At 41.7% G+C, this 15,865-nt stretch overlaps 1 protein-coding gene across 1 annotated transcript in view; it reads right to left on the reverse strand.

Annotated features, from left to right (window-relative positions):
• The window catches only part of SRFBP1 (serum response factor binding protein 1), a 127,249-nt gene that overhangs the window by 42,233 nt on the left and 69,151 nt on the right, over positions 1 to 15,865 (reverse strand). The window contains exon 4 of the mRNA XM_044291125.1: positions 6,143 to 6,214. Within this exon, the coding sequence (XP_044147060.1) occupies positions 6,143 to 6,214 (72 nt within the window). The remainder of the gene's footprint in view (positions 1 to 6,142; positions 6,215 to 15,865) is intronic.

Here is a 15,865-nt window from a genome sequence, read left to right on the forward strand (position 1 = left end):
ATGGCTGCAGCGAGGAGTTAAAGGGGTTGTCCCATGAAAAATATTCTACATTTTTCAAATCAGCACTTAATACTTTTGTAACTGCATGTAATTAAAAATGTTGTATAGTCACTGAGTTATTCACTGAAATCTATCTATATAGCGCCACCTGCCATTTGCCCTTTTTCTAAATTCTCTATCCAGTTCACCTAGGTTGACATATATGAGCAGTTCCATCCTTCAACTGCCACCAGCTGCAGCAGAAAGGACATACCCCATGAGCTGCCAGGTTGAAATAAATCTAGCAGAGCAATTGCATCAATGAATAGACAGATCGCTGGATCCAAGAGACTGTCATGTACTATATGATATCCGATTTTCATTTTTTCCATCACTCATAGGAAACCCCTTTGAACTTGTGGTTTTGCAAGCAGTCTGCACTATGCTTTAGGATCTTTACATCTAGATCCAGGCTGACTGCAGAGGAAAAGGTATATTGGTGAATACTCCATTACAGGGAAGGTTTTTACTTGGTTTTCCTGGTGGTCAACCACACCTAAAGCGGTCGAGCTTCTAAATCAGTGAAGACTTTTACCTGCTAAACTGCTAGAGCCTATACACATTGGCAGGAGCCTAGTGTCACAGACATGGTGTCAACTGTGGTGACAGTACTGAAGATGGTCTTGCCCTTTTGTTTTACAGGGTTTTGCGCCTAAGGATTTTCCTTCACTTGTACAAGTCTTATATAGGGGATGTTCCCCACTGTTCCCCCATTTTTCCTGTATAGCTCCCCACATTGTGTAATTGAATACCAGTTACCCTTTACCTCCTGACGAAGCCCTTTCCTGGCGAAACGCACGTCGAGGTATAGTCCTGACCAGACATCCGGTGCTTCCACAAGTTATGGGTAATTAGTGCACTCCTATTTTTATCTATAGTATTCTTATGTGGTGGTCATTTTGTTGATATGCTACCGTTGCCGTGTCCTTGCTCAGTTTACACCTTATACTCGTGACCTAGCCTTCTTTTCATCATTGCAGGCTGGCCACTATCATTTTTTGGGCTGGCAGACACAGCACGGGTGGCAGCTGATATGCTATCAACTTAGGACATGCATTTTGCTATATGCTACTCTGGTTAATTTTACATAGGATCTACCAGTGTGTGGTATAACACTTTGGATGTTCTGGTTTGTTCCCTGGTCAGTGCGGTGCATGTGAGGGTGGGGGACTGTTGCTCCGATACACGGGGAGTCCCTTCCTCCCATGATCAGGTGCCTTATGTTATTGTATAATTATCTCATGTATTAATAAAGCTACATATATTTTATATGAGCGTTTTCCTCCTTTTTGTGGGGTTATTGGCTTGGTTTTTTTGGTCATTGAATACCAGTTAGGCCTATTGCACACGGCCGTTTTTTTTTCCCGTTTACTGGCCGTTTTTTGCGTTCCGTATACGGTCCGTATACGGAACCATTCATTTCAATGGTTCCGCAAAAAAAACGGAATGTACTCCGTATGCATTCCGTTTCCGTATTTCCGTTTTTCCGTTCCGTTTTAACATAGAACATGTCCTATTATTGCCCGCAAATCACAGTCCGTGGCTCCATTCAAGTCAATGGATCCGCAAAAAAAACGGAACACATACGGAAATGCATCCGTATGTCTTCCGTTTCCGTTCCGTTTTTTCCTGAACCATCTATTGAAAATGTTATGCCCAGCCCAATTTTATCTATGTAATTACTGTATACTGTATATGCCATACGGAAAAACGGAACGGAAAAACGGAACAGAAACGGAAACACAACGGAAACAAAAAACGGAACAACGGATCCATGAAAAACGGACCGCAAAACACTGAAAAAGCCATACGGTCGTGTGCAATAGGCCTTAGCCATTGTTTTCCACCTGAAATGACAAGGGCACAATCTGAAAATAGCAAGAACTTGCTATGTCAAGTAAATGCCTGCAGCACTGTAGTCTGACATTCACATAGCTCACAGAATGTCAGGTATGCAAACTTCCCCCTCTGGATAAATGGTTACAGAAATTAATTCTGATTTCTATCGAATTCCATTTCAATCATCACCTGGGCGGAAAAATTTGATCAGATCGTTTGTCTTGTCTTCTAGTCACGTGTCACATTTTAGAAGACAGGTAAGTACGATACTCATGATTTTCACTACCATTTGAAACCACTTTCTTGCTTGGAAAATGTATGCGGAAATGAAAATTTAGGTTAAGATTTTATCAAATTACACTGAAAAAAACAATGTACAGTAATAATACCAAGAGTGTAATGGGTAAAATAACGCAGAGGACAAGAATGGCATTTGTATGGAAAAAAAACAAAAAAAAATCCTAAAGTTTACACAACCATATTATAGATACTTGCAACACCTACAGACATCCATGGGACCAAGCTGTACCACAGATGCTTTGTAGCATGCTGTATTATGGCGGTATTCTTCCTTTAGAAATTGCTTCTAGGGCTAGGAGGATTTAACAAAATCCTGCATCTGCTTAGGTTAATAAGGGAACCTTTAGAAAGCACAAAATTGAAAAAGCTTGTGGTGACAGACTAGTGAGGAATAATCTTCAAACAAGCCACCCTTAAAGGGGTTTTCCAAGATTTGGATAGGTCATCAGTATCTGATTGGTGGGGGTCTGACACCCGGGATCCCTGCTGATCAGCTGTTTAAGAAGGCAACAACGCTTGCAGTAGCGCCACGGCCTTCCATCTGCTTTTCCTAGGCCAGTTACGACACGTTCATTGATCATGTGGCCTAGAAGCAGCTCAAGTGAATGGGACCGGGTGCAATACCAAGCACAGCCACTACACAACATATAGCACTGTGCTTGGTAAGATGCAAGAAGGCAATGGAACAAAACAGCTGATGCTTGGGGGTCCCAGGTGTCGGACCTCCAAGGATCAGATACGGATTACTTATCTAGAGGATAGGTCATCGTTAAAAAAATAAAAATCCTGGTAAAAGGGGGATTCCTGTGAATAGGGGATAACTTTCAAATTGTTGGGGGTCCTACCTCTGGAACCTCTACCGATCACGAGAGCCTCCCTGAAATGTACAGAGTGGCTGGTCGGGAATTCATTTCAATGGGAGTGCTGGAGATAGCCGGGTACAGTGCCAGCTATCTCCAGCATTCCCATAAAAATGAATAGAGCAGCAGCGCACATTTATGACCAGCTGCTTAATCCATTTCAGGGGGGCTCCACAGGATATGGGTCCACAGTTGAAGGACCCCCACCGATCTGATAGTTATCCTCTATCCTGTGGATAAGGGATAACGTGTTAGAACTGGAATACTCCTTTAACTGCTTACTGACCGTCCGTTGACTTATCTCTGCAAGCATGCTTCTGGATGTCCTTGCAGAGTTTGCAGCTGCACGCTAACTGCGGTCATTGACAGCCAGGCCCCCCATATAGAAGGCAGGGATTTTTTTTACTGTCCCTGCTTTTCTGAGTGCTGTGTATACAGATCAGGAAGCGGCAATGCCATCTGTTACTTCGTTCCTAGCCACCATAAGATCGCTGAGAACCGAGGACCTGCACAAGCTGATGGATATTAGCAGACCAAGATCATCTCTGCAGAGATGCTGTACAGCCTTGTACAACGTCTATGGTGGCCGAAATAGGAAAAAACTATAAAAAATAATAATTGTTGCCATGCAGCAGCTTCTTAGACCTGAACAAAAAGTGAATGGCTCGGTCTTAAACTAGTTCAATATCTTAATAGCCAGTTAAGATAAGGAGTGTTCGCCACTCTGCGGTGCAAATTGTTTCAAATGAATAGCTGCAAATGACTACCTCAGCTGCCAGTCCTCCAGGACAGTACAGAAAACTAAAATGAACTCCAATCCGTTGCCAAATTACCATAAATTACAGGCACTACATAAACCTTCTACGTGGCCATATTTTAGCAGTCTGTGCTCAGCTTGTTAAAACATGTTACCATGCACAAGTTCAGTTGAGGTTATGTCATTTCTTATTTTTAGGAATGCAAAAATGGTTGGAATTTCCAAATCTAAGTCGCAAGACTTAAAGGCATATACCTCAACTACAGTTGCTTGCAAGTCAGAACCCTAGGGAGGTTAATAAATGTATAATACATGGAAGATAAGGATAGGGATAAAATAATACTGCACAAAATACAAATAATGCGATTTACCCGTGAGACAGTACAAAGCTAGATGTGGAAGCAACAAGGACAGGTGTAAGATGAAAAAAAAAAAACATTACACAAGATTGAGATAATAAATATTAAAACTATGGTAAAATGAAAGGGGTATGTCCTCCCTCTGAACACCATGAAGCCGAGTAACTTGTTCTGAACCTGACTTACAGCCTAGACCAGGCATCAGCAACCTTCGGCACTCCAGCTGCTGTGAAACTACAACTCCCAGGATGCAAACATGCTCGGCTGTTCTCACAACTCTCATAGAAGTGAATGGAGCACTCTGGGAGTTGTAGTTTAAGACCATCTGGAGTGCCGGAGGTTGCTGATCCCTGGCCTAGACTATAAGGCAGAGCTTTATTCACTCAACGATAATTACTGGCTGCTTCCTATAATGCTTTGCATTCTACATATAGACACTAAGTAGCGATATCATGCAAGAACAACAATCTCTTCCAATGTGCTAAGGAAAATCAGGAAAGCTGTAAAAGGGCATCCGTCTGCAGGGTCCACCCTCTTAAACCAGGCATATTACCTAGTAGGGATGATTCTGCTGATTAAAAACATACATTTTATAAGAAGCTCTATTTTGCCATTATGGAGAACGTTGTAATTTAATACTCATACAACTGAGTGCTTAAAAGAGGTTGCCTCCTGAAAAAGGGAATTCATACATACCTGCTCCACAGCGCTCTAGTCTTCCGCTGTCTACATCCGACTGGCCATGGGCAAAGTCACAGGCACCACTCCAGCCAATGACTAGATTCAGTGATTAAGTTTTGCTTGTGGCCACATCTGCGCTGAAGTTAGTCTATAGCTGGAGTGTTGCTTTTGACCATGTCACCACCTGAAGAAAACAGCGTGAGGATTGGGAGATAGAGACAGCAGAGAAAGAACGAAGAACCAGAGCGGCGTGGAGCGAGTAAATTTGAATCTTTGTTTTCAAGAGGCAGGTTGGGGGGCATTACATAAAATATAATTATTACTGGAAAACCCATTAAATAGATGCAAACTTTTCCCACAACTCTGCAAAAATCAACAGTACAAACGACCTAAGAAACTTTGTAATATATCTTGTCAGAGAGAAACATCCAGTTCTCCTTCTTCTCTTATCAGCTGTTCCTTTCCCTTCCCATTCTCTCTTCTAAAATGACTGAAAATCCCAAAAAATCCATTGGACAGCAGCTGTTCACTGAAGGATCAGATTACATTATCCCATACAAGTCTATGGAGAGGGGAGGGGTGAGCAGGAAAAGAGTGAGCCACACGCAGTTAAAGAGACTACATCAGCGAAACAGACAGTTTCTGTTTCAGCCCAAGTGCTAGATTCACATCTGTACAGGTTAGTACTTCACTGTAATGGCCTTCACCATCTTGGAGCTACTTCTGAGCAAAGGAGATTTTCATCTATTTTCTGTGTGAACTGGATGGGTGCAGGTTAGATTCAAGTTACGCAATGACCAAAAATAGTGTTATTCCGCATGTATACACACTGTACTATTGATTAATCAAAAGTTTGTTGTAGGTTATGGACACTTTAAAGGGGTTATCTGAAAATTTGATATTGATGGCCTATCCTCAGGATTGGTCATCAATATCAGATCGACAGGGGTCTGTCTCCCAGGACCCTGCCAATCAGCTATTCAAATAGGTTGCGGTGCTCTGTGAGCACTTAGGTCTCTTCCTAGGACGATGGTGTCACTGTATATTGGTCACGTGGCCTAGGCGCAGCTGCTATGCATGGTAAACTGTGAAGAGACTGCAGCGCTCACTGGAGCTCCCATGAATGCAGCGGCCTCTTCAAACAGCTGATTGGGCGATGCTGGGAGTCAGACCCTGGCCGATCGGATATTGATAACCTATCAATATAATTTAAAGAACAATGCAGGTTTATTGTCACAATTTAGGATTAAAGAGTAGCTAATCAACTTGTATGTAAAGAAATGGGGGGCAATACAAGAAATAATTACCTTATTAAATACTTTATCAAAGTTAATTTCCTTCCGTAAGGCAGTTTTGGTCACATCATCTGGTTTTAGCTTCTGTTAAAAGAAAAATGGAATTAATAGTTAAAAGAACGCCGTCTACACAAAATTTGTAAAATATATAAAGCACTTAAATGTGTTCCTAGAGATGGACAATGACATATGAATTTTTATTTTATTTTTTTATGGGAGTTTAATATGAGAATAGGCCATCAATATCTGATCGATAGAGGTCCGATACTCATGACACTCTCCAATTAGCTGTTTGAGAAGGTTCCGGTGAGTGAAGTAGCCTCCTCACAGCTCACCAAGTACAGCACCACCCACTGTATTGTGGCCGTGCTTGGCATCTCAGCTCAGCCTCATTTACTTGAATGTAATGTCATTGGTCTAGGAGGAGGCCGCAGCACTCACTGCAGCGCCGCGGCCTCTTCAAACAACAGATTGGTCGGATTCCCACCGATAAGGTCCTGATGACCAATCCTAAAAAATGCAGACTCCTGGGCACATTTATTAAGACCACCGTTTTAGAAGCCGGTTTTAATAAAGCCCTAAGCTAGCCGTATATCCGCCAAAGTTTTGAAGAGGTGCAGGCCTCTCCATGACTTCGGTGCATCCAGCGTCAGTTATAAATGGAAGACCGCTTCCTTGTAGACTTACATGTAGACCATTTTCTACGCTTAAAACAGATGTAGAAAATGATGAGTAAGACGGGCCATTCCCAGTCCACGTCCACAAATATCTTCCAAGTAACGAGTAAGTGAAAAACAAAGTACATTAGAAAGTTGCAGAACTTTTCAATTATATAGTGATTATGGTAACTATAACAAAATGTATGCCACGGTCAGGTGCTAGTTCCCACACTGTGGCTTACATTTTTGTCATAGTGAACTTGGTGCAGTGGCAGGAGAAGGCCTGTAATACAAAGCTCTGCTCCTGCCGGGATTGGAGAAAACTTTGATCTATACAATTTAAACCCATAGATGCAGTGATGAACAGCAACCATGCCAGACAGATGGCGAGGGCTCGTGGCAATGGTGCCTGGGTCTGCCATGTCCCTTTATATTCTTAATAAATGCTGTAGGTTGGTTAGATAGATTGATAGATACATACATATGTAGATAGATAGATAGATAAAGCAAAAATATAAATTTGTTGAGGACAAGTGTACAATTGAAAGGAGGCTAATACCCTGTTAGGCCACCTCTAGCCTGGATACAAAATGAGATAAGTTAGGCATGGAGGTATACAGGTTCTGTATGGTATCCTGCGGCACATTTGCCTGGAGATGTTGCAGCTGGACCCGTAGATCCTACAAACTCGTAGGTTGCAATCTAATGGAGCCACTACTGGCAAACCATTGCTGTGTGTGGGTAAGCATTATTCTGCTGAAAAAAGCCAGTTGGTTGCCCTGCCATAAGAGGCAAAACCTGTGGGCGCAGGATGTCCTGCTCATATTGCTCAGCAGATCAGCTGTTTTATTAGAGACTGCTGCACTCGGTGGGCACCATGGCCTAGACGCACCTCAGCTCCATTCAAGTTAATGGTGCAGAGCTGTAAGACCAAGCATATCTGCTATACAATGGACGGCGCAGTGCTTGTTACGCTATGAGAAGGCTGCGGCATTCCACCAGAGCGCCAAAGTTTCCTCAGTCGTTCAACACCAGGAACAGGAAAAACCTCTTTAAATGAAAAAGGGTCTCAATGTAACAGTGTTCAAGTAGTGTACATGTGGTCTTATTACTAAAGGTGTATAATTTACTTACTATTCAGTTTTCCATATTAAAACAAACTTCCCGTTAAAGCGGTGCATATACTTAGCAAGGATTTGTCCTGAAACTTTGTATTGTTTTTTTTTTTGTTTTTTTTTTATATATCTAGCTGCTTTGCACAGAGAATGCCAGAAATACTTTTCAAGTCTATAATTTGAGGACGTGTCCAAAGCATCGTATCCAGCTAGTAGAAACCAGTTACAGGGCTATGCTTAGACAATGCTGGAAAAATCACCACAGATTTCTACACGTTCAGATTTTTTTAATACTCACAATTAAAAGCACAGTAGCTGCCAGCTCCAAAAAAAACATTGGCAAAAATTAGAGACCATAATCGTGACGACATAAGATTGTCAAATTGTATGACATGAGGTTGTCTGACCAGCTAATAGCATTTATTATGTAAAGAAAGTTAATACAAGGCACTTACTAATGTATTGTGATTGTCCTTATTGCCTCATTTGCTGGCTTCATTCATTTTTCCATCACATTATACACTGCTTGTTTCCATGGTTACGACCACCCTGTAATCCATCATTTGTGGCCGTGCTTGCACACTATAGGAAAAAAGCACCAGCATATGTGCACTCCCATGGTCCTGGCCACCAGAGGCTGGCCGCTGATGGATTACAGGGTGGTCGCAACCACTGAAACGAGCAGTATATAATGTGATGGAAAAATGAATCCAGCCAGCAAAGGAGGCAATATGGACAGACACAATACATAAGTAAGTGCCTTGTATTAACCTTCTCTACAAAGATAAATGCAACTTGCTAAAGTGAGACAACCCCTTTAAGTTATCCTCTATCCGTTCGGTTATTTCAGGAATTCCCATATAAGTGAATGAGGCGCCACACACACCCCAACTGGCTGCTCTGTTCATTTCAGGGGGGCTGTAAGGGATACAGAGCCCCCATTCTTGTGATCGGTGGCCGTCCCATCAGTGGTACCCTTACCGATAAATAGTTATCCCGTATCGTGTAGACCCAGTGCTAGGCTATCTCAGGCAGTCTCAGAGTGCGACAGTATGCATGTCTGACTACTGCTCCATTCAAATGGGGACAAGAGATCCCTGTTCTTGAAATCAGTGGCGATCTCAGCAGTCGGCCCCCACTGATCAGACACTTATGACCAGTCAATGGACAGGCGGTAAGTTGTCATTCTGGGATATCAATTTTGATCTCACAATCCTGTCACAATACCTGATGCTACAGTACTCACCTGTCTACTGCAGGATACTTGCATTATCTTTGTTAACAGACGTATATACAATTTTGAACAGCTCAAAATCAAGTAAAAGTTTAGCTATTTAAAACCTTGCTATGGATACATTTTTCTGTCACTTTGACTCCCACTGATAGTACATCACAGGACTCCACATGACCGACTACATATCCTAGATATGGTCTCTCTGGACTGAATCTGTTAGCCCGTGTTCCCTCTTTGTGTTAAGTAGGCACAGTCATTGTGTTTTGTGAACGGGAAGAAGTATTGGGCTATGTTCACACTTGCGTTGTTTTCTGCTGAAAAAATACATTTCCGTTTAGTCCTCATGCATTCTGAATGGAAAGAGATCTGTTCAGGAAGCCTTCTGTTCAGTCAGCATTCCGTTTTGTGACCAGACCCGAAACCGCTGCAAGCTGCGGTTTTGTGTCTATCATAAAAAAGAAAAAAAAAAAAAAGATCCGGCACTGAAAACAATGCAAGTCAATAGGGACAGATCCATTTTTTTTAGGAGCCTAAAAAAATGTATCCATCACCCATTGATTTTTAATGTATTTAATGATAGATCTGTTTTGATTTCACACAACCGCATCCTAACGGAAATAATGCATCCAGATGTCCAAAATCAAAATGGATCTGTTTAATTTCCGGTATTGAGATCCTTTGCCAGATCTCAATACCGGAGAACAACAATGCAAGTGTGAAACAGTTGAGTTATGCAAACTCGCACTTCAGGTTTAAGAATTTTTGAAAATTGGAAAATGACTCATTAAATGGGGCATTTCAATAAGAAGCAACTGATAACTAGATTGGTTGGGGACCTGACCTCTAGGACTTCCACTTATCACCAGAACAGGAAACCTGTTCCCCCATTTCCAAAGCCTCTAGACTGTGGCTAGGATGCACCTGAACAGAGTGGTGGTCAAGCATGGGCCATGTGGCTACATTGAAGCCCAATGGTACTGACAAAACTAGCTGAGCACAGCACTCAGCCACAAATTTTGACTGAAGCAGTATGGTTTATGCTTGACCATCACTCTATTCAAACTTCACAAAATCGCAATCTAGCAGCTGGGGGTATTGAGGACAAGGGTTCCCCCCAATCATGCCATCAATGGGCATCCCAGTGTTTGGACCCTCACAGATCTAACATTTACAACCTATCCAGTGGATAGATGATAATTGTTTATGACCAGAACATACAAACCGCATTCCAAAAAAGTTGGGACACTAAACAAATTGTGAATAAAAACTAAATGCAATGATGTAGAGATGGCAAATGTCAATATTTTATTTGTAATAGAACGTAGATGACAGATCAAACGTTTAATCCGAGTAAATGTATAATTTTAAAGGAAAAATACGTTGATTCAAATTTTCACGGTGTCAACAAATCCCCAAAAAGTTGGGACAAGTAGCAATAAGAGGCTGGAAAAAGTAAATTTAAGCATAACGAAGAGCTGGAAGACCAATTAACACTAATTAGGTCAATTGGCAACATGATTGGGTATAAAAAGAGCTTCTCAGAGTGGCAGCGTCTCTCAGAAGCCAAGATGGGTAGAGGATCACCAATTCCCACAATGTTGCGCAGAAAGATAGTGGAGCAATATCAGAAAGGTGTTACCCAGCGAAAATTTGCAAAGACTTTGCATCTATCATCATCAACTGTGCATAACATCATCCGAAGATTCAGAGAATCTGGAACAAATCTTTGTGCGTAAGGGTCAAGGCCGTAAAACCATGCTGGATGCCCGTGATCTCCGGGCCCTTAAACGACACTGCACCACAAACAGGAATGCTACTGTAAAGGAAATCCCAGAATGGGCTCAGGAATACTTCCAGAAACCATTGTCAGTGAACACAATCCACCGTGCCATCCGCCGTTGCCAGCTGAAACTCTACAGTGCAAAGAAGAAGCCAGATCCACAAGCTCAGGCGTTTTCACTGGGCCAGGGATCATTTAAAATGGAGTGTGGCAAAATGGAAGACTGTTCTGTGGTCAGACGAGTCACGATACGAAGTTCTTTTTGGAAATCTGGGACGCCATGTCATCCGGACCAAAGAGGACAAGGACAACCCAAGTTGTTATCAACGCTCAGTTCAGAAGCCTGCATCTCTGATGGTATGGAGTTGCATGAGTGTGTGTGGCATGGGCAGCTTGCATGTCTGGAAAGGCACCATGAATGCAGAAAAATATATTCAGGTTCTAGAACAACATATGCTCCCATCCAGACGTCATCTCTTTCAGGGAAGACCCTGCATTTTTCAACAAGATAATGCCAGACCACATTCTGCATCAATCACAACATCATGGCTGCGTAGGAGAAGGATCCGGGTACTGAAATGGCCAGTCTGCAGTCCAGATCTTTCACCTATAGAGAACATTTGGCGCATCATAAAGAGGAAGGTGCAACAAAGAAGGCCTAAGACGATTGAACAGTTAGAGGCCTGTATTAGACAAAAATTGGAGAGCATTCCTATTTCTAAACTTGAGAAACTGGTCTCCTCGGTCCCCAGACGTCTGTTGAGTGATGTAAGAAGAAGGGGAGATGCCACACAGTGGTGAAAATGGCCTTGTCCCAACTTTTTGGGGATTTGTTGACACCATGAAATTCTGATTCAACATATTTTTCCCTTAAAATGGTACATTTTCTCAGTTTAAACTTTTGTTCCGTGATTTATGTTCTATTCTGAATAAAATATTAGAAGTTGGCACCTCCACATCACTGCATTCAGTTTTTATTCACGATTTGTATAGTGTCCCAACTTTTTTGGAATCCGGTTTGTACATTATGCAGGAGATTTTTTGGCGCCGCTATGACTAAATTTAGTTGCAATTTTTGTTTTTACACCACCCCGTTGCATTCATCATCAGGGGTGCAAGTTTTGTATTTGCATGTAATTAAAAAGTGTATAGCTACTGAGTTAATTAATAAAATGCACCTATATAGCACCACCTTCTGTTTGTTTTTTTTCTTACTTTTTTGTCCAGCTGACTGAAATATAAATCTAGCACAACAATGAATGGGAAGATCTCTGGATCCATGTCAGGTACAGGGCTGGTTTGAGCTTTGTTAGAAAGAGCCTGTCATGTTCTAGCTGATGTTTTTTACATTAATCATGGGATAACTCCATTAAATAAATACTCCAACCCCCCTACACCGTTCTTTGTTTTTCCTGGCTGCAGAGGTGACACCCTTTACACACCATATCACCACTGCAGCATATCGCTGACCTCAGCTATCACATCCCGTATTCTGCTATGGTCAATGATTGGCTGCACAGTGACGAGCTGCGTACAGAACCTCACCACGGCAGCCAGGAAGATGAAAACAGCGCTGCGGCAAAGGAGAAAAGCAGCAAGTATGATTTTGTTATTTAATCAGATTTGGTGACGCTGAGGAAGCATTTATGCAACTTGGACGACCCATTTAAAGTCTGAGCAATTAGATGCTAAACAAACTATACTACAACTTATCCTCATCTTATTTCGAGCTGCAAGAATATAGAACAGCTTTACTCATCTACTAATAGAAACCACAAGTCTAAGGCGGTAATCTAAAATAGAACTGGCCCCTGTAATTAAGAGTACAGTAGATGGCCACGCACATGGATGACTTATGAGCTTAATATAGCGCCGGAATTAAAGATCTCAACATAAATTACAGCATTACCTTTAGGATTCCCTTATTACCAAATAGAAGACCACATCAGACATTTCAGTAGAGACACCGATTAGGACTCTCCACAAATTTAAATGATATGCCCATGTACGAATTTCTATTGCTCCAATGCATCTCAATGAAATATGGAACAACTTTGGAAACGATCATGGTTAAAAATTTCCTATTATTCTGTGCCAACCTTCTAAACAGATTTATGTGTATCCATGGTAACAGACAACAAACAAATTGTGTAGTCTGATCCTGCAATCAATGCTTCTTGCTCTCCCGCCAAATGTAGAAAATTATTTATTGCCCCCTGTATAATTGCCTTTAGTCAGCATATTGGGGACTACAGGTTCCAGATGAGTGAAGACTGAAAACATGCAAAGATAAAAGAAGAAATTCTATAGGCGGTAAATACATACAGACACAGGCTTCATGCTGCAAACGCTTCTGTTGTTGATTAACCTGAATCTTGGCCTGGTTTAACTGTCTGTATCTAGATGAAAAGACTGACTTTAAAGTTCAGCTCTCCGATGAAAGTATGCACTGAGAAGTCTTGCTTTATTGCCCAGTTACAATTCCTTTACAGGAATGAATGCAAGCTTGGAAAAGAGAATTGCTCACAGACCACCAGGTCTGCCAAACCACAATTGTGTAATATGCTCCATGCATAGCTTTTAGTAAACAAAATGTTCTTCTGGCTGAAGCCCAATGGTCAAACTCTCCCAAAGCTAATCCCAAACAATAACATAGGCTACAATCTTAAGTGTTACTTTTACTCAACTAATCTACCAATATTAATTATAAAAGTTGGTCATCTTTAATTCTCATTCTTTACAGTCCACATTCTTCATACAGTATACATAACACACAAATATGGAGAAATCAGCTAAACTAGGGATCACCCGATTGACCCAATAATCTACATTCATGATCACACATATCTGTTATCCAGTTATGCAATTGTACTGTAATTAAAATCCATGACAGTGCACTTAGATTTAAATACTGATGACCTATCCTCACTGTATAGCTCATCCGTATCTGATCGGCGAGGGCCTGAAACTCAGCTGCTGCAGCTGCTATACAAAACGGTATAATTGAAAGAAAGCGCTAGTACCTTGTTGGCCCACCTCTAGCCTTGATACAAGATGAGATAGGATTGGGCATGGAGGTATTTAGGTTCCATATGGTATCCTGCAGCACATTTGCCCACAGATGTTACAGCTGGGCCTATAGATCCTGCCATAGTTAACATCCCAGCTGGTCCCATAAATGCTAGATTGGGCAGGCAAAGGAAGAGAAAAAAAAAAAACACTAGGCTTGAGCAAAACAGCAAATTTTGTGACTGTGCAGATAACATTTTTGGCAGATGTAAATCTGCTGTCAACCATTGCATTTCGTAAGTCTGGTGAGCCAAAATTTCCCATTTCCGCCACCTTTTTTAGCTCACGTGTATGTGATGCTTAAAGTAGTTCTTCGAGACTGGCCTCATCTATGCCATCGGTCACGTGTTGTACTTGCACATGTCACTGCTGAGGTCACTGATAATTTGAAAGCAGTAGCATGCATGCAGGTGGCATGTAATACTTCTGGTCCAGCTACGACTGGAAATGGAGAAGCGTTTAAATTGGAGCACTAGTCTTTTTTTATTTTTTGATCCGCACATCCTGCCTAGTAATATCAAAAGGGGTTCCCAGTCTGAGAGAACACCTTTAAGGAAAGTTGGTGGAGCAGGAGCCTCCTTGTTGTGTCTGGTCTGCAGTAAGACAAAGGGATCAACAAGCCACGTCTCCTTGGCTAAACCCCAATCCCTTAGTCGGTCTCCAGCCCAAGACAGAAGAAATCAGCAGGAGCTTAACAACTTTGTGCTCTGCAGGATTTCTGCTAAATCTGTGTCAGGATCATGCAGAGAGTGCTGTAGACTGACAAACAACAAGAGCCATTACATTTCTTGCTTACTTTTAGCATTCATCTCTAGCAGTTCAAGTGAAAATAATAAACTTTGTAATATATCTTACTACAGAAAAATGCCTCTTTCTCCACTTTTGAGTCTCATCCTTGCTGTACTAATCACAATCACCAGGGAAAACTTACAAATAAAGATAGGGCCTTCAGAGGAGAAATCTGGTGGTGAATGCACAATGCAAGTCATTTAATGGCCAGATATAGTATTAGTCCTCATGCACACACATGCGCTTATTCTGAAGAGTCATCTGAACCTAAAAGGTATGCTAAATCATGATTTTATTAGAAAAAGATTTTTAAAACTATTTTGCATTTTCATTTTTTTTGCTGCACATAATCCTGAATTATTTGACAGTTTAAAACTAACCAATGAGGCACACAAAATAGGCCCTTATTTTCTCCAGCTGACTTTTCAGCTTTGGTGTGTGGACTGGACCATGGTCCGCACATTCACCTCACCATTAGAGGGCAGCATATTTGTGGAAGCCAGCAATGGCAGGGCAGTAACACTACACACTCAATGCCTTGAAATGCAGGAGTCTTGGATTCAGGGTTGGGTGGGGTTGTAATTCATCACTTCCTGGTGATTTTATTACTCTCCTAACAGTGTTCTATCCATTAACTCCCATAAAGCTCACATCCTGCTGTATCTTCTATACAAACAATGCAGGTACAATGAGCGTACATAGATCACTGCACCACACTAATATGCAACTCCTCCCTCCTCCTCCTCCCTCCTCCCATTGTATTAGTGATCTTACTTTGGAGGTATGTGGGAGTTTGGCTGTGAGTCGGACCATGACACCTATCGGACAGTGTTCACATACTATAGGTAGGTTAACGGTAGGTCCCGCGCTACACCGAGATACCTTGGAGAGGTGCACAGGCTCCGATATGTTCCTGACAGGAATATATTGGCTAAAATCAAATTTTTTTTTAACATCAGTGTGAGGGTTTAGCCTTGTATTGTCAGTTGCATATTAGTGTGGTACACCATTTGCAGTGATCTATTTACTCCTATACTTTCATCCACACATTATTTCATCTTGTATAGGATGTTTTTGTGGTACATGTGG

This window comes from Bufo gargarizans, chromosome 1 (assembly GCF_014858855.1).
Source record: "Bufo gargarizans isolate SCDJY-AF-19 chromosome 1, ASM1485885v1, whole genome shotgun sequence".
Lineage (NCBI taxonomy): Eukaryota > Metazoa > Chordata > Amphibia > Anura > Bufonidae > Bufo > Bufo gargarizans.